The sequence below is a fragment of the Acartia tonsa genome, chromosome 15 (genome assembly GCF_053477335.1).
Source record: "Acartia tonsa isolate MP-2025a chromosome 15, ASM5347733v1, whole genome shotgun sequence".
In the NCBI taxonomy this organism is placed as follows: Eukaryota; Metazoa; Arthropoda; class Copepoda; order Calanoida; family Acartiidae; genus Acartia; species Acartia tonsa.
In genome coordinates, this window is record NC_137274.1 from 20843957 (window position 1) to 20867914 (window position 23958).

Below are 23958 nucleotides of genomic sequence, written 5' to 3' on the forward strand. Positions count from 1 at the left end.
AAGTATATAATATATTCATGTTCTAATGTTACAATTAATTATTTGGGTGGGGGGGGGGGGGTTTGGTATAAAAATTTTTGAAGAACATATTACAATTATTTGTTTATGTTATAAAGGTGGCTTGCTGTTTGACATTGAGTTACTGTAGAAATTTTGATTTGATATTAAATTGAGTTGATATGTCACTTTTTATATTATTTCAGAAGAAAAAAAAACTATGAAACAGTTTCACCCACTTTGGGTTAACATAATATGCTTACTCTTGTACCAAGGTTTGTATAATTTGAGTAGCAAAGTTACTTCATGACTACGTTTGTCATGTTTGGTCTGTAATTAGGAAAGTGTAATATCTTAAATGGTAAAAATAACAACATTTTTAGGTTTTAACTATTGAAAGTGTGACCCCTTTTGCACCTTAATTGGTCAAGGGGGGGGGGGTGTTAAATGCTCACCTTTATTATCCCAAATCCTATTAAAACTCGAAGGCTAAAATATTTTGTTAAGTTTGATAAAAAATTCCTTAGATAAATAATTACTGTAGAATTATTTTATTTTATAAGCTCAAAAAATATTTCCAGAAAATGTCTTCTATGTCAATTTTATTTTAGAAATATAAAAACATTTTGGCTGTAATTTGAATTGTTAAGAAATGGAGAGGATGGGAGAGGATTTTACTTTAGGATTAAATATACACTTATCTTTATGAATTTTAGGAGGAAATGTTCTTGCTTCCAAGAAAACTCCAATCAGAACAGGTTTTTAGTTTATAAACTAGAAAGTTTAACTTGTTCAAATTAAACCTAAGTTAAAAGCTTTCTTATTCTGCTTTGAATTAAATTTTCAAATAAACAGTTTTTTTTACACATCATTGACTAGATATATAAAAAGTATTTATGAAAACAAAAGTTAAGAACTTATTATTTTTCAGCAAAAATATAAAAAATAATAATTTAATTTCTTTCAAATCTTAGATTCTCTGATTCCTGATTTACCTGAAAACTGTACAAGGTGATATGTTTTATGCTTGTAAATTTGTTGCAAAACTGTTAGATACAGGACTCTGTCTAAAGGGCATACTTACATTTTAGGACTTGATTATAGAAATGCTCTCCTTATAATATTCTTATTGTTGTAATAGGAATCATTATTCCAAAAATCATATAAAATCTTATATTGTGACTTTTTAAATATGGTATTCCTAGATTTGGAATTTTTTGAATATCTCCATCCTGGCAGGCACAGGATGCCAGCAAACCATCCATACATTAAAAGAGCAAAACTTATTTTTGACTTAAACAAAGCATTTTATCTTACCAAATTCTAAAATATCTTTTAGTAGTAAATCCATATAAAGTATAGGTGTTCAGGTCAATTTCAGGTTCCAGGTACAATCCTTCAGGTCTCCAGAAATCTTTAAAGCCTCCTGTGACTGCAATTTATGATTTAAAATTTTAAGCTTAAGCTTTTTAACATGTCTACATAATACATTTACAGCTACACTATTTTCCCACCAACCACCCACTGTAAAAAGTAAAAATCAGTAAAAAATTTCATTTTCTCTATAAAAGATATTTAAAATAGTTATGAACACATTGTTGGCACAAACCAATTGTTGGCAAAAACTGCTGTATCTGTAAAACAGTTCTAGAAAAAGATAATGGTTGATATTCCAATATAACATATCTGTGCTATTTGAAAGAAAAAAACTCTACATTCCACACAACTGGAATGAGAGGCAAAAAATTTGTAGGGTCTACCTTATTTTCAGCAGTTTGAATGGTGTAATTCTTGCAGGCTTCCTTTAAGTTAGACATTTATTATAGGTCCAACACAACTTTGTTGTCTGACGGAAAAGTGATGTATATGTTTATGGATGAACATGGATATGGTCGGAGGTAAAGTTAATGTGGCAAATAAAGAGTGTAAATTTGACACTAAATCTGCAGCTGAATCAGATGTGTGTCATGAATAGTTGGAATAGGGGGAATGTCTTGATCAATAAAAGGTGCAACTCAATACCATGCACAGAGAAAGGTCATGCAACTAAAGGGTTGGTTGTCATAATACCATGCACAACTATTGAGAAAGATTTAGTTTAGAAATGCACCATAATAAGATCTTGTGAAGTATTCCTTCCCAATATGCTATCATTAAATGTAATATTTTATTTCTCAATAATATCAAATTTAAAAAGTTTGTACATCCCTTTTATTTGTCCTTTTTTATCTAAATTTTTTCTTTGTAGTTATTCAGATGAGGAAAAAACATTTGTTAAAAAGCAAATGGAACTAATAGAAGCTCTTCAAGGTTTTGTTTTTTGTTCACTGGTGATAGATCATAATCTTGATTTTATAATAAACATAAACTTTATATTTATTACAAAATTTATTTACTTCATATTAGCCTTAATTCTTTTAATTAATATTTAAATTTTCAGACACCATTAAGTTTGTTGAAGTGGAGGATATGAAAGATTGTGGCAACTGTTTGTTTTTTGACAAGAAAGATATCTCAATGAAGTGTTCTGGATGGAAAAGTAAGTAGATGGATTGATACAGTTTTTTAAAGATTAAACTTTCCAAATTATTTAAGAAATCAAGTCATACACAGAAAATATCAGTACACTCACAATTGTGCAACAAATACTTTTAGGTCAAACTTAAAACTTTTAAGGGACAAATATGCAAAGTTTTCTGGATGGTAAAGTAAGTTTTTTAAAAATTTAAAAATTTGCATTAATTAAGAGAGAGATATAGTCTTACACATTGTTACTATTTTGTAAAGACTTTCAAAGGAACAAAATACTAGTAGGGTTTAAGTTACTCTAGGATTTTTAAGTTTCTTTCATATAGTCTAGGTTACAATATAGAATTGCTTATTTTGTTGCAAACAAAGTTTAAACTCTAAGAGTAAAAGATCCTTAGAATTAGAATGACTGCATAATTTTAAGTAGTGTGTAATATAATTTATGTATAACTGGAATGAATTTTTGAATGTAATATTTTTCTTTTGCCTTTCTAATTTAATCATGTGCATATCTCCAACAATTGTTTTTTATAAAAATGTCCATCAGTGAATCACCCTTATAAACATTCTTGATTTGACTGAGATGGCCTAGGTCGCTTTATAATATTTAATTATATAAACATTTGTTTCACCTAGATAGATTTTTTGTCCAACATTAATTTTCATAATAAAAATAGTCTTTAAATATTTAAATAAAATCTCCTAATCAAAAAAAACTTTAGAGATGTCCCTCTAGTATGTTTGTCCTCTGGTAAATTTGTCATTGTACTAACATATCTTTTATAAATATATTATTTTAGGTCAATGTAATGCATCTATGACACTTGGACACCCAGCCTGTTTTCAGTCCAATGGTGATTTTTTAAACTTAAAAAAAATTATATTATTTAACCCTTACAGATCAGGCCCCTATTCCCACCTTAATAGATCGGGGGGGGGGGGTCATATTGACCCCCCCCTCTATCTCGGCTTCTGTTACAGATTAATATTTTTATCTGTTAATTATTGCTCAAGGATTTACTAAAAAAATTTATAGGTCTCTAGCTGTAATAGAAGCCACAATATTCATGATATATGTCTGTAGTAAAAGCTGGACAAAAATCGGTCATAAAGTCGGTCAGGGTGTGGTCAAACGGTCATAACACCACTTTTCTCGTTCACCAAAAAAAATTTAGGTTTCTACCTTACATACAAAGTCATAATGTAGAAATTGAGATTTATTTAGAATTTTTTTTAAATTTTGGTGCTACCCAACCGACTTTGACCGGACACCACGACCGACACAGACCAGATATCCTAATAAAATCAACTCTTGTTGACGTATAATTACTAAGCTTAAAAAGTCATGAAGTCACAACTCTCTATCATACCTACAAAAAAAATGACATTGAAAAAATAGAGGGGGGGGGGTCAATATGACCCCCCCCCCCGATCTGTAAGGGTTAATAAAGTTGTTTTAAAATTATTATTTATAAATGATATTTTAATTGCACTGATAAAATCTTTTAATTCTAAACTAATTTAAATGTCAGGACCTTCAATGTTGCAAGAACTTCTAAAGGTTATAGGACTTGGACCAAAACAAATAAGGTACTTCTTAATACGGTTAAGAACAATGGTTATAAAGGGTGTGCAAAAAAAAATGCAGACCTTTTTAAAATTTAGATTGCGTGGCTTGTGTTAATAATAGAAAATGTTATGCATACCAATAGAACTGCTATGAAGTTTATTTTTTGGAAATATAAAAACGATTCCTGTGCTACGCATAGTTTAGGAGTGATGTGGTAAAATGTCCCAACTGCCTTAAAACTTGACTTGCGAGTAAATCATTAAAGATTAAAGTATATAAAAAAATATGTACATTTTAAAAATCAAATTGCCCAGCTTGTGTTGATAGTAGAACAACGTTATGCATACCATTAAAACCGCAATGAAGTCTATTTTGTGGAAATATAAGAACCATTACTGTTCTACTTTTAGTTTAGGAGCTACGTAGAAGAATGTCCCAACTGACTTAAAACTTGACTTGAGAGTAAATCATTAAAGATAAAAAGAAAGTGTGTGCAAAAATGCGGACATTTTTAAAATTCAAACTGCTCGGCTTGTGTGAATAGTAGAAAAATGCTATGTATGTCGTTGGAACCGTCATAAGCACTATTTTTTGGAAATATAAGTACGATTTTTGTGCTATTTTTAGTTTAGGAGCTTTATAAATGTGAGAAAAGTGGAAAAATTTAATCTTTAATGATTTACTCGCAAGTCAAGTTTTAATTCAGTAGGGACATTCTACCACATAGCTCATAAATTATACGTAGCACAGGAATTGTTTTTATATTTTCAAAAAATAGACTTCACAGCGGTTCTAATGGTATGCATAACGTTTTTCTACTATTAACACAAGCTGAGCAAATAGAATTTTAAAAATGTACGCATTTTTATTTGCATACCCTTTAATTTAATCTTTAATGATTTACTCGCAAGTCAAGTTTAAAGCCAATTGGGACATTTTACTACATAGCTCCTAAATTAGACGTAGCATAGAAATCGTTTTTATATTTTCAAAAAATAGACTTCATAACTGTTCTAATGGTATGCATAACGTTTTTCTACTATTAACACAAGCCGCGCAATCTTAAATTTTAAAAAGGTCTGAATTTTTTTATGCACACCCTTTAGATTGTTTAACATTCATGTTCAAAGTTTTGTCATAATATTGTTTAGAAGTTAAAATTAATAAAATCAAATGCACTGGAATGAAAGAAAGTAACCCAACTCTCCAGCAATATGAAATAAGAATAATAAATTCTATTTATCCTATCATTTAACCCTTACAGATCGGGCCCCAATTCCCACCTTAATAGATGGGGGGGGGAGCATATTGACCCCACCCCCTCTATCTCGGCTTTTGTTACAGATAAAGATGTAAAAAAATTTTCTGGTGGTTCATGTGTATCTTTAGAGAAAATTACTTTTTCTAGTCATAGCAGTCAGGCCACTCCTTAGCCGCTTCATTATGACCCCCCCCCCCCCCCAATCTGTAAGGGCTACCATAACCAATTCAGTGAAGTAGCATTCAAATTTTGGATTGTATACAAAAATCATATCAAAGAACAGATGTTTATAGTCCATATTCATTTATTTCATTGCTAAATATTTAATGATTTTATAATTGGATTTATAATAATTAATTCTTAAAACATTTAGAAATGAAAGTAGTAATGAAAGTGCTGGAAGTGATGAAAATAACTTTGGACAAGATGAGTTTCAGGACTATGATGATTTATCATTAGGTTATTACTAATAAATTATTTTTAATGAATTTTCAAAACAATATATTTGATATCTATTATTTTTTGTTTTTTTTTATAATCTAGCTATTTGATTTATTACTAAGGATTATAAGTTTTGCCTCCTCCATGATATTTAGCTAATTGAATGACTTAAATAAAAGTAATTTAGCATCATTTTGATTCCATGACTACTTCTAGCCATAAATGTCCTTTAACTTTTTAATCATTTACTTTTTATCTAATACAAAAAACAATGTGCATTTATATAAATGTGTGCAAATTTTGTCAAATAGTAAAATTTTTTTATCACAATAAATCTGATTAATAAGCCCCTGTAAATATTAATTTATATGATGTTTTGCTCACAACATAATTTATTGCTTTAATGAAATAGGTGATCTTGATTATGATTCTGGTTATAGTGCTGTCAGGTAAGATTAATTTTATAGAAATAAATCAGGGAATACAAGGTTGTTTTGCCTTCATTTTAGTTGTATGTACAATGTACTAAATTTTCAAATACCATTTTTTGTTTTATTGAAATCTAAGAAATTTTGGAGCCCCCCATGAATAAGGTTAATATTTCTTTTATAGGAATACAAGTTACAGATGGTATAATGGCACTATACCATTCCAATTTATGGATGAATGGGATTATGGAAGAAGGTAAAAATATAAACCAATAAAAGATAATAAAAAAGTTTATTAATGGTTCCATTGGAATTCAGCCCAAACAAAGGATTCACCCCACTGAATTCAGCCAAGCTGGATTCAGCCCAACTGAATTCAGCCAACAAGGAATTCAAGGGGAGAAGAGGAGGCAAAGATGGGTCCAAATACAAATGTCCTGCAATTTTTAAAACCTTTAATGGGGAAGTTTATGGACGAAAAAAGAAATGACACTCCCACCCAGGCAATCATTATTCAATGATCAAGAAGATTCAGTCTGATGAGTGCACCAAGGCAGCAACAAGCATGGATACAACACACCTTTAATGTCAAAGGCCATGCCAAGAGGAGAGCCTACAAATCCTGTGACCAAACCCTCTTACAAGGGTGTTTCAAATACCTGAGGAATTTCAGGATGCAGTTTTATTTGATTCAGGTTCTAAGGATCCAAAGCAATTTCTCACCTGGGCTGTATTCTGTGTTTTAAATCCGGTTTGGGACGTATTCCATAAATTGAATCCCAAGTGGGCTGAATTCTGTTGAGTTACATCTCACTGGTCTGAATATTGTAGATTGAATCCTAAGTGGGCTAAATTGCAATGGCACTGTAACTTCTATATATTAAATTTTTTTTAGCTCTCTAGCTCTATTTGATTAAATAGGGGTTACAAAATTTGGTTGAAAATTCCCCCTGCTCAATTGATTAACAACTTGTAGAGGACAGAGAGATTAAAAAGAGATTTTTGAGATATTACAATTAAGATAATGTTAATGTTTGATAATAACAATCTTACCTTCTCAGTCTCTGCTATTGTTTATAAGATGCTTATTTCTTCCTTAATATTTGAACTTAGACAATTGAATATATTTGGCAGCCCACTACAGGCTGTTTTATGGGATAATAATGAATAAGCTCAAAAAGTTAAATAATATGCTGCCAAACATTTTTATTCCATTAATATGAAGAAAATAAACTAGTAAGCATTCAAACAAAAAATTTCTTACTGGTAGAAACATTTGTTTGCATAATTATTTACCTAGGTATACAGATAATGAGAAGAACCTAATAAAGTCAAAAATGAAAATAATAGAGGATCAATTACCTAAAGGTAAAATTTTAAATTGATACTATAAAAACCATATAGTCATTTATACATAAATATTTATTTTGGTTCCATAGTACTATGTTTCAATTTAATTGTTTGCTATCTTATAAAACTTTGATTGACTGACATTAACACACAAAGTGGGCCATAGTGCATTGTACATTTTAAAAAATTGTCTGTTCAGCAAAAATTACACCAAATAAATAAATTGTTTTTATTGATTTATATGCTCTTCTTTTGTTGTTGTTAATCATTAATATTCTAAATGTTCAAAATTTTTATAGAAACAAAATCATAATAAGCAAAATTTGGATGGATATCATCAATAGTTGTTTAATTTAGGTTGCATACAATTCATTGATAAAGAATTGGCAAACCAGACATTTACACAAGAGTTGAAAATTCACAAACAGAATAAATATGAATGCTTTGGTTCAATTGGTAATTTTTAACCAGAAAAAAACTATTAATTTATTATAAAATTTTCCTTACAATCTTCAAAATATTCATAGAGGTTTTGGAGGGAATAATATGTTACAAGGTCTTACCAAGGGTCTGGTCTTTAAGAGTTAATTAAATTTTCTAAGATAATGAATGTCAATCTTATATTACAATATAGACTTAATATTGGAAAATTTTAGGATATAATCATCCATACAGTGGACTAAATCTTGGAGAGCCTGGCTGCTTTGGTGAAGAAGGTTATAATAAACTGTCAGCTAAAGTAGCAAGTTAGGATAGAATCTGGATCTTTAAATAAAGGCTAAGAAATTCTTTGATTTTCTTTACATTAGGTCAAAAAGAACTACTGTTGGTATTTTCTTTTAGATGAAATGATACATGATGGATAAAATGTTTTTCAATAATATCTATCTAGACAAATAATTCAATTACTTTAGAAGAGATTTCTATTTTTTCTTTAGCTTTAAAAAATGTTTTTTTTCTTAACTCAAAAGTTAAATGTATATTCTTAGGTAGAATCATATTGCATGAATTGGTGCATGTTCTTGGGTTTGTACATGAGCAAAATAGGTAAAAAGTTTGTTTTAAATTGTAATGTTTTATTAAAACTTTTTATTTTTATTGTCTACTTTTGTAAGCGAATGGATAAAATTATATACGTTTTCAAATAGTGATAAAGTACTCCAAATTCTGGTATAATACATCTTCCTAGATGACATTTAAATTTTAATGATTTATATTTAGACCTGATCGCGACCAATTTGTTGAAATAAAGAAGGAATTTGTTGAAAATATAGGAAAAACAATGACTATAAGAACAAAATATAATGAAACAAATGGGGTAGTTATTTTAATAAATTTTTTGTCTTCTTTTCATTAGTCTTCAAAATCTATTATTCAAAATCTTGTTTTTTTCATTAAAATTTTTTTAGACTCCTTACGACTACTTCTCCATCACCCATTATACAGAAAGCCTAGGATGCAAAATGGGGACTGTTTGTATTATTGTCAAGGAGCCTTTTAGAACCTACTTCAAAGACACTGATTTGCTCAAACAATATCCTGTGAGTTTTTATTTTTAGTCTGATTATGAATATTTTATATCTATACTCTATTTATAAGCATTTAAAAAGTTATTTTGTTTCAAAAGAGTTTGTTTTGTTTATATCAGAGACCTTTCCAGCATGTAAGTTAAAATTAATGCTTGCCTTATAGTCTAAACCTTCTTGAGACCAGCCAACTTACACTGACCTTAAATAATATCTTTAAAGCTTAAACAAGCCTATTTTCAGAGCCACCTATCTCCAGTGGATGTGGTTGAGATATCAAGGTAGGTTTTTTTTAGAAATATATTAGAGAGTGAAAAAAGCAAATTATGACTTTGACTGACTTGTAGTTGGAAATTCATACAGGGGACATACATAAAATTGTATAACAAGCTGAAATATCAGGGGAACATCTGCTACCCCCAACCAATTAAGGTGAGCAAAGAGGTCCAACTTTAAATAATTAATTTGACAAAATAACTTTTAATGATTGTTACCAAATGTTTGACACATTCTCTGTACACATGTCACAGGAACCAAAATTGAAAAATCCAAAAGAAACAAGTAAATGTTTACAACTTAAAATTTAAAGGAATGGTTCAACAAACAAAAACAAAGTCATTCTAATTTCCCTGGGGCTATCACTCCATCATTTAATGCCTCGGAATGTAAAAAATCCATTTATGCTAAATGGGACAAAAATTGTTTTAGACATATGAAGTTAGATATTTTCAGTGTTGACAAATTGTCAATTCTACAGCTGTACACATTTTAATTAAAAATGGATGAAATTAAGATTTTTAAAACTTATTACATATTACTTTAGAAAAGTAGAACAGTATTATAAATATTCCATGAAATTTTTTCTCAGTCATAACTCTTTTAAAAATCAGATTATTTGTAATTTTATCTTTTATTTTTCTTTCAGAGCCTATAACTGTAATGTGACTGATGAAATGAATGTAAGATTTACTTTATTTTTAATGAAATGATTTTTACTAAATTAAGGTGTAGATAAGTTTTGATTGAAACATTTACTAATTTATCATATTCCTATTAAATACCAAAGAAAATAAATATTATAAACCAACTTAATTATTTCAGGAGAAGTACGAAGAATACAAGAACATTATAACAGGTTAACAGTGCAAATTATATTTGTCTTTTTTTGGTACCATGAATATCATTTACATCATTTACATCATTTTTTATACATTTTTACAAGATTTTAAAATTTTTTTTGTGCTGAGAGCCTGATTAATATTTTTTTGGGGGGGAGGTGGAGGGGGGGGGGGTAGGGGTGAAGGGGGTTGTTACCACAATATTCCTAATTGAAAAAAATCCAAAGGGGATAATAATGAGATCTTTCTAAAATTAACTTATCCTAAAGTAACGAACAATATTTTTTAATTATAAATATTTAGATCTGTTGAATGAAAAAATAAATCTTGGCAATCTTCTTGATGCATCCAAGGCAGGATTATTTGAGAAAGTAAAGTATTATATATCCAATGGTGCTGATGTCAATTTAAAGGATAAAAAAGGTAAGTTACTAACATTTTTAACCTCTAATATCTGTATCTGCATGTCCATTCTTTTGTCCATAAGTTATTGAGACACATATTAGTGTAAGTAAATTAACTGACCATCCTACATCAATATCTTCCTTTAACTCAGTCTTTACATTTAACCCTTAACGGTATGGGGGGGGGGCGTTGAACGCCCCCCCATCCGGTTTTTTCTATCTCATTTTCTGTGTGTGAAAGATAAAGAGCCCAAACTGCTTGACTTTTTAAGTATGGGTATGACACATAACTGAAAGTTGGAATTTTTTGAATGTCTCCATCCTGGCGGGCACAGGATGTTAGCAAACCTGGCAGGGTCATCCAGGTAAAGAGCAAAAATATTTTTTTGACTAAAACAAAGCATTTTATCATACCAAAATATTAAAAAATCCTCTAGTAGTACATCCTTATATAAAATACAGGTGTTCAAGTCACTTTCAGGTTCCAGGTATGATCCTGCAGGTCCTAATCCTCCAGGTCTCCAGAAATCTTTAAAAGGCTCCTGTGGCCGCAATTTTTGACTTAGAGACTTCAAATTTTAAACTTAAGCTTTTCTTACATGTCTACATAACGTATTAAAATTTCATGAAGATCCGCCGCCGTTTTCCTGCCGGCCGCCGACTGCGGCGGCTGGCAGCTGCCAAGTACAGCTGCGGCCGCTGAAATTTATATTTTGATATTTCTAATGTAAAATCTACATAAAAATAAACATTTTCTGGGAAAAAAATTTTCTTCTAGCTTCAAAAATAAGAAAATTACAGCTGTTTGAAATTTTTAAATAAAAAAAGACCTAAAAACAAAGGTTGTTAAATAAAAGGGTGAAGGAAGCGAAAATTGACTTAGACTTATAAAAGGTCGGAAATTCATTATAAAACAGGGGACTTGCACAAAAAAAATTAGCCCTCTAGATCTAATAGGAACTGAGATAATTAGGGGGGGCGTTGAATGCCCCCCCCCCCCCCCCGACCGATTAAGGTGCGGCAAGTGGCCCGACTGTAAAGGGTTAAGTAAAATACCAAAACTTATTACTCTAGAACTAGTTGAAATAAAATATCAAAGAATTAAATTTCAGTAGTTTCCCAAAATTGCCTCTGGGACCACTTAATCCAACCATTTTTATGTAATTGAATATAAGAGAGGGGGTTGGTTTTGAGTTAGTTTTTTTTAATTTTTGGTCTCCTGTTTGGTTAGTTTTTATAGGTTAGCCCTGTATGGTTAGGCAGGGAGTAAGGGAGGGGACAATGGATCAAATATTCAATTTTTAGGAGTCTCAGACTTTGGGTACTTGCTTAATGGGAATGTGCACAAATACAGCAGATTTTGGCTGACTTTGGGTACTTGCGCATCAATGCCCTGCTAACTAGCTGAGCTAGTTTTGAATATGCAGACCGAAAAATTTGTTATTAATGGCCGGTTTTTATAAATATTTTTTCCAAAAGAAAATGTCATTTCATGTATAGAAACTCTACTGTGATATTTATGTATTATACAATCTAAGAACCGATTGAATTTAGGTGTCAGTTAAAAATATATGAGAAGGGTTGAGGTAGTTCTAAACAAGATTTTTCTAGTGATTTATTCAGAATGTTTACTACATTGTGATGTATTGATAATCTAATTTTCAAGTAAATGATTTTTTTCTTAGAACTAATTTTGTTCTAAATTAGGTTACCATGATCCCTTTACGATTTTGGTAATATTTTCTTGATAAATCTGGTTTTCATTGCTTTTCAGTGATCGATCTTAAATTGAATTAATTGCCCATTGTCCCCTCCCTTACTCCCTGATGGTAGGACCTTCAGTTTTAGGAATCCTCTGCAGACATTTAATACAAGAGTTATGGCTAACCTTCATTTTTTCAATTTAATTTTGAAATATTAGTAGTAGAGGGGGGGGGGTGTTGGGTAAATATTTTAAGTACATTGAGGTAACAACAAAATTAACTGAAAACTTTGAAATAAAAGCTACAAATAATCATGGTTAGTTAATTTACCCAACTTATCCACGAACATATACTTATTACTTTTCTATTTCTCTGTGTATCTATAAATCTATTCTAAACTACACAATGTAATAAATCTAATATATTTATATCTAGGATATACAAGTCTTATCTGGGCAGCAGAGAAAGGACACTATGAAGTTGTGCAGCTCCTATTAGAACATGGAGCTGATATCAACGCCACGGCTAATAGTGGTTAGTTACATAATATTATTATAATTCTATATTTCCATCACATATATCTATTTAACTATCTTACTATACATATATTACAAAATTATATTTTTCTATATATATTTCCCTGTGTATCTCTAACTCTACTCTAAACTAAACAATATAATAAATCTAATATATTTATATCTAGGACGGACCAGTCTTATCTGGGCAGCAAGGGATGGACACTCTGAAGTTGTGAGGCTCTTATTAGAACATGGAGCTGATATCAACGCCAAGGATGTATCTGGTTAGTATATAATATTATTATAATACTATATTTCCATCACATATATCTATCTATCTATCTTACTATACATATATTACAAAATTATACTCTTCTATATATAGCTCCCTGTGTATCTATAATTCTTCTCTAAATTAAACAATATATAATAAATCTAATATATTTATATCTATCTAGGATATACAAGTCTTATGGGTGCAGCACAGAAAGGACACTCTAAAGTTGTGCAGCTCTTATTAGAACATGGAGCTGATATCAACGCCAAGGATACATGGGGTTAGTTACATAATATTATTATAATACTATATTTCCATCAGATATATCTATCTATCTATCTTACTATACATGTATTACAAAATTATACTCTTCTATATATAGCTCCCTGTGTATCTATAATTCTTCTCTAAATTAAACAATATATAATAAATCTAATATATTTATATCTATCTAGGATATACAAGTCTTATGTTGGCAGCATGGAAAGGACACTCTAATGTTGTAAAGCTCTTGATACAACATGGAGCTTATATCAATGCCAAGCATAAATATGGTTAGTTACATAATATTATTATTATATTAACCCTTTACAGTCGGGCCCCTTGCCGCACCTTAATCAGTCGGGGGGGGGGGCGTTCAACGCCCCCCCCTATTATCTCAGTTCCTATTAGTGCTAGAGGGCTAAAAATTTTTGTGCAAGTCCCCTGTGTTATGATGAATTTTCGACCTTAAGTAAGTCAAGGTCAATTTTCGCTTCCTTCACCCTTTTATTTAACAACCTTTGTTTTTAGGTCCTTTTTTACTTAAAAATTTCAAACGGCTGTAATTTTTTTATTTTTGAAGCTAGAAGAAAATTTTTTTTGCAGAAAATGTTTATTTTTATGTAAATTTTATGTTTGAAATATCAAAACATAAATTTCAGCGGCCGCAGCTGTACTTAACAGCTGCCAGCTGCCGCAGTCGGCGGTCGGCGGGAAAACGGCGGCGGATCTTTATGAAATTTTAATACATTATGTAGACATGTAAGAAAAGCTTAAGTTTAAAATTTGAAGTCTCTAAGTCAAAAATTGCGGCCACAGGAGCCTTTTAAAGATTTCTGGAGACCTGGAGGATCAGGACCTGCAGGATCATACCTGGAACCTGAAATTGACTTGAACACCTGTATTTAATATAAGAATGTACTACTAGAGGATATTTTAGTATTTTGGTAAGGTAAAATGCTTTGTTTAAGTCAAAAAAATATTTTTGATCTTTACCTGAATGACCCTGCCAGGTTTGCTGGCATCCTGTGCCCGCCAGGATGGAGATATTCAAAAAATTTCAACTCTCAGTTATGTGTCATACCCAAACTTAAAAAGTCAAGCAGTTTGGGCTCTTTATCTTTCACACACAGAAAATGAGATAGAAAAAACCGGAGGGGGGGGCGTTCAACGCCCCCCCCCCGACCGTTAAGGGTTAATACTTTATTTCTATCATATAAATATCTATTTATCTATCTATCTTAATATACATATATTACAAAATTATACTTTTCTATATTTATTTCCCTGTGTATCTATAATTGTACTCTAAACTACACAATATATAATAAATCTAATATATTTATATCTAGGACAATCCAGTCTTATCTGGGCAGCATATTCTGGACATACTGATGTTGTGAGGTTCTTATTAGAACATGGAGCTGACATCAACGCCAAGGATAATAATGGTTAGTTACATAATATTATAATAATAATATATTTACATCATATATATCTATCTATCTATCTTACTATACATATATTACAAAATTATACTTTTCTATTTATATTTCCCTGTGTATCTATAATTCTACTCTAAACTACACAATATAATAAATCTAATATATTTATTTCTAGGAGGGACAAGTCTTATCTGGGCAGCAAAGTATGGACGTACTGATGTTGTGAAGCTCTTAATACAACATGGAGCTGATATCAATGCCAAGAATATATTTGGTTAGTTACATAATATTATTATAACACTATATTTCCATCACATACATCTATCTATCTAACTTACTATACATATATTACAAAATTATACTTTTCTATATTTATTTCCCTGTGTATCTATAATTCTACTCTAAATTACACAATTTATCAATCTACCTATCTATCTATTTATCTATCTATTTATATATCTATCTATCTATCTATATATCTATCTGTCTATCTATCTATCTATCTATCTATCTATCTATCTATCTATCTATCTATCTATTTATCTATCTATCTATCTATCTATCTATCTATCTATCTATCTATCTATCTATCTATCTATCTATCTATCTATCTATCTATCTATATCTTTGGGAGGGTGGAAATAATATCCATGATAATGAATATAAAACAATCACAAACCCTCTTTTACAGGGTAAAAAATTATTTACTAAATCTCTTTAACTTACATTATGTATTTCCTTGCCAATTGTGATGCGCTTTTCCTTTAAAACTTAACTCTTAAAAGTCAGACCCCTTTCTGCATTTTTAATTTGTTTGGGGGAAAGGGTCCTCCTAACACCTCAGCTCCCAAAAAAAATGTGCATGTCCCCTGTTTGATATAAGTTGTTCTGTCTTATTTTGTTTCCTTCGCCCTTCAACTTAAAAATTTTTATTTTCTAAAATATATTCTAAATGATTATCCCCCTTCAAACCCTAGTACACACCTCTGAGAGATGTATTTCCTTTATACTTTATGAAAAGAAGCTCCTTGTAAAGGAGACTTTAGTTTTTTATATTCAATATTCATCTTCTTGACTTTTATTCTTTAATGCCCCATTTGTATTGCAGATTTGATCTACAGTCATATCATTTACATGTCTAATAAATTATCAAATTTCTAGGTAAAACAGCTCTAGATGGGACTCTTAAAAAAAGTTTATGGGACTCTGAAGAAAAGAAAACCAGAAAAGCTAAAGTAGCAGAAATACTTAGGGGACTTGGTAAGCTAAATTAATCTATAAATATAATTTGATTATTCTTATATAGTATTATGTGTCTGTCTATCTAAATTTCAGAAAATAAAAAAAAAAACATTTTGATCAGTAAGTAAATGATCACAAAAAAAGAAAAGAAACAAAATACAATAATATTATTTTATTATGTAGCAGTATATACAGTCAAAATATGTATTATATGAATTAACAGTCTATTAAAAGCATAAACATTTATATCAATAATACAAAGTAGTTTGATGTCTGTCTGTCCAAACGGACATCCGTCCGTCCGTCTAGTAAAGGATATGAAGGTTTATAGATTACTCTTTGAAGGTTAAAAATTAGTATCATTATTCTTAAACTCTAGTATCATATAAACAATAAATGTTCTAGTTCAAATGAATTTTTAAAAACATAATATTTTTAGGAGCCAAGAGAGGAAGTGAGATATAATAATCTACAACATAAAGGTTGGTAGGTTATTTATCTATGCATATATCAAAAAGTTTATATCTATCTATATGTCAGATATATCTATTTTAACTAATATATAATTTAATTAGCAGCTTTGCCCCTAGCCTCTAGGAGCTTTACCCTTTAATAAAAAAAAAAGTACTACTGGTGCTGCTCATAGTCTATTGTGTTCCCAAGAAATTTTATTTTTTTTTGGGGGGGGGGAATTTTTTTATTTTTTTTTGGGAGGGGGGGGGTCAGGGGTGTCTCACCCCCCAAAAAAATATTTTTAAACCACCACATGACCAATAGGTATATACCCTGAAGAGTAGAATCCGATCGGTTCAGTTGTTATTGAGATCTTAAGGGACAGACAGACAGACATCATTTTACTTTGTATTAAAGATAGTATAAGGTCAATAGTGAAAAATACTTTTTTTATTCATTAATCAAATATTTCTCTCTTAGCTTTCTAATTATTTGCATCCTAATCATTCTACTTATCTATTTGTTATTAGTTAAGAAAATTTTTAAAAAATAATTTAATTGATTAATTTACTAATCTATTTTATTATACATAAACTAGTTGCTTCAACCTTAGCTTCTAGGAAATGCAAGAGAGGTTATAAAATAAATAATATTTCAGGACTGATCAGAATCTTCCTTTCGCAGAATCTTTCCTGATCACAGTCCTTTGCTCTGTGTCTATAAAAGTTACCAAGATTAATACATAAAAATTTGAATAACTTCTCATGAATATTCAACATACTCTCCCTTAAAGGAAGCCTGCAAGAAATACCACACTTTAACTGCTGAAAGACTGCCACAAGTAGACCAAATACCCCAAATTTGAAGCCTTCAGCTTCTATAACAAAAAAGTTCTAGGCATTTTAAAATGACATTTTATGTACAATGATAATTTTGAAAGAATTGCAATGCTCATGTTGAAAACTTTAAAATTAAACTACATGGCCTAGAAACAAAATTATAAGCTTATTTTTGTCATAAATTTAGGTTTCCAGTAACTAATTATATTTTTACAATAAAAATACCCATTTTTATAGTCAAAATCATTAAAAAAAATTAAGTTTTACTTGCATTGTACGGAATGTACTGTAGCCAATCAGAAGGCTGAATCAGCTTAACAACCAATCACAGCTAAGCTTGTATTAGTTTACCCCTTTGTTTCCGCTACGATTTTTGTTTAAAAATGCAATTTAAATCGAATTTTTTTCATAGATTTTGACTATGAAATGTGGTGTTTTTATTGTAAAAATGTAATCAGTTACAGGCAATCTAAGTTTCTGACAAAGATAAGGTTATAATTTTATGTCTAGGCAACGTAATTTAATATTGTTTTTTTCTTTTATGAGCATTGGAAATCTTTCAAATGCTATTTTGAAATGCCTAGAACTTTTTTGTTATTGAAGCTGAAGGCTTATAATTTGGGGTATTGGATCTTCTTGTGGCAGTCTTTCAGCAGTTAAAGCGTGTTATTTCTTGCAGGCGTCCTTTAATCTAATCAATGATAGTAATTAAGTAAGATTAAACATTGACTATTTCTAACACACTGTAAATTGAAAAACTTAAGAATAAATTTTTTTTTATGATTATATAAAAAAGTAGCTTTTTGAATATCTAATGTACTTACTTTAGAGGGAGAAATAGTTTACTATCTAATTAGATTTTTTTCTTGTTTAAATTTCTTGATTGGATTTTGGTAAGGTGTGGATATTCATGATATTTAATTACTTTTATTTTCTTTAGTTATGTTCTATACTGTCCTATATGTATGTTTGTAAACTTTTTCCATCATGGCTTAGAATCTAATTCATCTGAGCTGTATTCAAACAAGTTCTAAACCATGATGGAAATACATATCTAGTATTGTTTTATAGAAATTGTCCAAATTAAAAAAAAAAATTATTATTATTTGTTGGCCATTGGAATTCAACACATTTTTTTTATAAATTCTTACAATCTTATCTATAAAACCAAATTTAAAGAATTTATTACTTTTTTGGCTAAAGTAATTAAACTTTTATTAATTTTAACTATTTGATCTATAAAACAATACTATAGATATTTAATATGATATGAAGTGCTGCAACTCTATAGCTAGGGTGTCAATAATGTTGTCAGGTTTGTCCAACTAACATACAGCCAACAATAAGGTTGATTGTATCTTACTTTCTTATTGAAGGATTTCAAAAAAGGAAACATTATTTAATCTACTTAAGTATTGAAGATATTGAAATTTTAAAAGATTATTTATGAAAAGATAGTCTATTTAATGCTGCGCTATTTATAACTTTTAAATATAAGAGGGGGGGAAGTTTTGACACATTTGCGTAAACAGTGTGTATAGGCTTTATCTTAGGACAGAGAGGATAGGTTATTAAAGATAAAATCATTCTTATAAGATAAATTTCCCCCAATTTTGAGATTTTTTTTTATAGGCCTCCAGGTTCAGGAGCTGCAGTCCTCCAGATTCAGGGGCTGCAGGCCTCCAGGTGGTCTCTGGACAGGCAAAAATAAAAATGTAAGAGTTAGAGGTCAACTTATAAAACTTAAAATCTGCATATTTTTCAATGTTATTTACATACTTTAAGAAAAAAGATGCATATCTTGTTTTATAAGTTGACCTTTAACTCTTCAAAAAAAAATTTAATTTTTATATTTACCTGTCCAGACACCACCTGGAGGCCTGCAGCTTCTGAACCTGGAGGCCCATCAAAAAAATCCTAAAGTTGGGGGAAATCTATCAAATAAGAACGATTTGATCCCTAATAACCTATCCTCTTTGTCCAAAGACAAAGCCTATACACACTAGGGTGGGTCGATTTTGGAATTTCACATAAGTAGACATAGGCAAGGGTTAATATGCAAGTATAAAAACCTGTGAAACTTAAAAGATGTTTTTTAATCCAAAAACAACAGGCGCGCGGGGGGTATAAAATGTGCCCCCCTATAAAACCTAAAATTGAAATTTCTTCAAATACTGGCATGTTGCATATCAAAATGACTGCATTGAAATGCTGATTACAAATCTGAAAACCGTTTTGAAAAATATTGATTCAGTCTAAAATGATTTTCAAATAACCTACTAAAATGAACAATTTTTAACAAATCAGCTGTTTTTAGGTAATTGATAAGATCTTATTCGAACTAGGAGGAATATTTTTCAAAACAGTTTTCAGATTCGTAATCAGCATTTCAATGCGGTCATTTTGATATGCAACATGCCTGTATTTGAAGGAATTTAAATTTTTTGTTTTATAAGGGGGTGGGCACTTTTTATACACCCGCTTGCAGGCAGCCATAAGAGCCAAGTCACTTTTGAAACTTGAATGGGGCTTAACATACACATATATTACTGCCACAACTTATGATAACAGTAAAATCTAAAAAAAAGGGGGAAATGGGCCCACCCTAATACACACTGTTTCTGCAAATGTGTCAAAACTTACCCCCCTCTTGTATTTAGCATATAAGTTTATATATATTTTTGATAAGTATTCAAATCTACTTTTAATTCCTTAAAAAAATGAAATATTTTTTTTTCAAATTTCATGATAATCATAGATTGAAAGATAGATTTGAATACTTATTGTAAATATTTTGATTTGATTTGTGTACAAAGCAAGCCTGTAGCTAAATTTGGATAAAATTTCTTTAAAGTGTTATTATAAAATTAGTTTTTTTTGTTATAAAAAAGTTTAATTCCCTCTAAGATTTTTGTTAATTTAGCCCCCAAATTATAAAATTTGGGTTTGAGTTAGAAATAAACCTGGATATTACCACAGGCATGCTTTACCGACCCGGAATTAATTGATATAAAGATTGTAGAATAATGATTTGGCCACAATTGGTAATTTAGGAATTATTAATTGTTCTCTGTATAAATATGTTTTTAAAATACATTTCTTTGCATTATAGAGTTGTTTTTCTATAATTAACAAGGATGACAACATCCACAAAAGCAAAGCTCTGAAACGGTATGACAAACAAACATTAACACTTGTAGAGTGTCAGAACTGAATATATATATAAAATTTGAAACAAAATTGTGAGTAAATTTGTTGAAAAAATACTTAAATGCAGTATAATACAGTGTGTTTTTTTTTTATGAGAACTTTTTTGAAAGCAATTTTACCCCACTTATAGTTATCAGAATTTAATGATTAATGGCTTATTTTCTTTGTTTTTAAGGCAATTAATAGAACAACAAAAAAATATTTCAGTTTTTATTTAAAAAGTACAGTAAAATCTAAATTTCAAAATTTAGGTGTCAACATATAAAAATGGTTTTAGCGCATTTTTCTTAAAAAAATGGATTTTCTGTAGTCAACTTTGGGGGGGCTGTACTCCCTCCCTGGTTGAGATATGACCTTCAAACTTTGATATGTTCTAGTACATGTCCCTAATAGTATCTGTATACATTTTTAGCTCTTTATCTCAACTTTGAAGTGTTTAGCAGCCATTCTTGCAAAAGGTTGATTATTTGAGCCATTAATCATTAAATTCTGATAACTATAAGTGGGGTAAAATTGCTTTAAAAAAAAACACACTGTATTTAAGGACATAATTACTTTTTGAGAACTTCATTATAGAGATGCTTTGCTAATAACATTGTATTTTGTTGTCTAAGGAATTCCAAATCTCAGATTAATCGGATCATTATATCGCACTAACATTAAAAAAGTTAAAAATCATGTTCAAAATGGACGTACAGACATTCTTGACACAATTATAGAGTTGCTTCACTTTCTAAATCATACCTAACTACAGAAATCACCAAGCAAAGTTTGAAATCAATGGGACAATTCTAACATACCTAAATTAATGAAAACAGAGGGACCAACCTTAATTATAGAAAAGCTTCGCTTTTAAAAATGTGTTAAAAAAAACAATACTAGGTATACTAATATAAAAGTAACAGGATATCTCTGAGTCTTTGTATATGTCTGTGTATTGTGTCTGTCTGTCTGTGTGTATTAAAAGAGCTTGCTAAGTGCTGAACCATTATGGTCAAGGGAAGGTTTATCAAGACATTTTTGCAAAGTATAAAAATCTAAAGAAAATAGTTCTTTTTGATTTTGATATACATACCAGATAAATGGATATAAAATTAGTGATCAAAAACTATAAAACAAGTTAAAACTTTTTTCAACCCTATCATTGATTAAAATGCACTTTTAGGTTTACTCATTACCAAAGCTGCACATAAAAACTCTTTTTATTAAGTTATTAAACAAAATAAATTCAAATCAACAATTAGGCGTTTTTCATAATGCAGTAGACCATTATGCATTTTCTAATTTACAAAGGCGTTTTCTATATATATTCCTCTTTCCAAAAATACCTCACTTGTTAAGATTGGATAAAAAAATCTTTGTGGTCAAGATTCTATAACTGTGCCTCACACTCCCCTAAAGACTAGGAGGAGTGAAGCAACTTTATATAAAAGTAACAGGATGTCTGTGCACGTGTCTGTCTGTCAGAACTTTGGGTACTTTAATTAAATCTAGATTGATATTTCTAGTAACTGCCAGTTTCCAAAGTTTTCATTATACCTTAAGGGGCGTTGGCACTATTTGTTTGAATCTTAAGCTTAAAATCTTTAAAAACGTTGGTCAGAATAATTTAACTTTTCAGGTAGGCTTTAACAATGTCTTGAGGTTGGTTTAAGGATATTCTTCTAACCTCCCTCACCCTCCCCTAAAGACTGGGAGGAGTGAAGCAACTTTATATAAAAGTAACAGGATGTCTGTGCATGTGTCTGTCTGTCAGAACTTTGGGTACTTTAAGTAAATATAGATTGATATTTCAAACAGTTTTCATTAGATGATTCCGCCACTAACAAATTAATATTATTATTATTGTCCATTGTCTTATCCATTAAGATCTTTATAAATATACAAGATAAAGGGTGAAGGGTGGGATATCAACCTCCCCTCATTCAAAATACAGACAGACAAACATCCTATTATTCTTATATGAAGATTTTAGTTTGATGAAGGTTGCGTGATTTTTGTTAAATTATTTATCAAATACAATTTTGAAAACTTATGTACGTGGTTCTTATTATTATTATTGTCCATTGTCTTATCCCTTAAGATCTTTATAAATATACAAGATAAAAGGGTTGAAGAAAGGGGGAGAACCATTAACCCTCCCTCATTCAAAAGACAGACAGACAAACATCCAATAACTATTATGTAAAGATTTTAATTTGATTTTGGAAAAAAAACCTGGATCTTTTCACAGGCATGCTTTACCGACCCAGAATTGATTGATATAAGATTTAAGAATAATGGTTTGGCCACAATTAGTAATTTAGGAATTATTAATTGTTCTTTTATTTTTTATATTGTTTTGAATAAAGTTGTTTGCATTAAAGAGTTGTTTTTATTTTCCTTGCTATGATATGTTTTAAAGCGAAGCTTTTCTATAATTAGAATCGGTAGGTTAGCTCTCTTTGTTAGTTTAGGCATGTTGAAATTTTCCTATTGATTTAAATCTTTGCATGGTGATTCCTGTAGTAGTTAGGTACTATTTATAAAGTATAGCAACTTTATGTTCTTTAGCAGAATGTCCATACGTTCATTTTAACCCTCCCCCTCTTTTTACTTGAAATGAAAAAAAAAGACGAGGTATTGGATTTTACTATAAGTCAGTTTATATTATGTTACAATGTAGCCCTTCTTAGCAAAAAAAAACTCTGGAATCTAAAGAGATAAAAGAATGGACAATACATTGATGTACATCACTAATGATGATGGTTGAAATGTTTGGACACCCAACTTAATACTCGATCCCATGGAGGGAGGAGACATTGGGCTGTTTAATATACTGGTCCACAAAGTTTTATAATAAGGTTTTTCTGATTTGTTGGCTTAACAACTTTAGGAACTTTTATTGAATTTTCATTGGTTAGTTGATTTAGTTGAGTGTCCCTATGTTTTAACCACTAGTATTCATCTACAGAAGGGGTAATTTTATATATCATTATTGGATATGTAAGTCAATTTATCAATCATTGTCTTATCCCTTTAGATCCCTGGAACGAACCAACCTTAATTTTAAAAAGTCCCCAAAGTTTTGTGCAAACAAAAAAAATATGTTAATTCAAAATTTTGAAGATTAGTGAAATAAACAGCCCAATGTCATAACCCTCCCTAGAAAATATTGGCCTACCACTGGTCAATTAAAATTTGTACTGGTCTGCCATTGGTCATTTTGTCTGTTTATCAGCCGATTATTGGTCATTTGTATTGTATAACGTCATATTTTTATAGGCAGTATAAACACAGGGAACTAAAGGGAAAAGACAATTGCTGGTAAATTAATGTACATCCCCAATGCTTACACACAAAATTATCAAATATGGTGATGATTACATTTATTGGTTAAAATGTTT

The 23958-nt window shown here is 30.0% G+C and overlaps 1 protein-coding gene and 1 long non-coding RNA gene across 2 annotated transcripts; both read left to right on the top strand.

The window, feature by feature from the left end:
- Window positions 1–207: 207 nt before the first annotated feature.
- On the top strand, window positions 208–14839 carry LOC145306984 (uncharacterized). Its single transcript, XM_080149325.1, has 26 exons — window positions 208–272; window positions 714–755; window positions 972–1008; window positions 1824–1895; window positions 2246–2307; window positions 2438–2536; window positions 3327–3380; window positions 4059–4116; window positions 5731–5816; window positions 6211–6247; window positions 6411–6482; window positions 7527–7594; window positions 7934–8032; window positions 8233–8292; window positions 8566–8623; window positions 8798–8894; window positions 8986–9117; window positions 9346–9383; window positions 10028–10061; window positions 10204–10237; window positions 10524–10643; window positions 12763–12861; window positions 13031–13129; window positions 13304–13402; window positions 13578–13676; window positions 14736–14839. Exons 1-26 carry the CDS (start codon window positions 218–220, stop codon window positions 14837–14839), a joined length of 1914 nt encoding a protein of 637 aa, XP_080005451.1. The 5' UTR covers window positions 208–217.
- Window positions 14840–15014: 175 nt separating this feature from the next.
- On the top strand, window positions 15015–18507 carry LOC145307239 (uncharacterized). Its single transcript, XR_013875360.1, has 4 exons — window positions 15015–15102; window positions 15990–16088; window positions 16510–16552; window positions 17182–18507. It is a non-coding gene; the product is annotated as an uncharacterized LOC145307239 (long non-coding RNA).
- Window positions 18508–23958: the final 5451 nt, after the last annotated feature.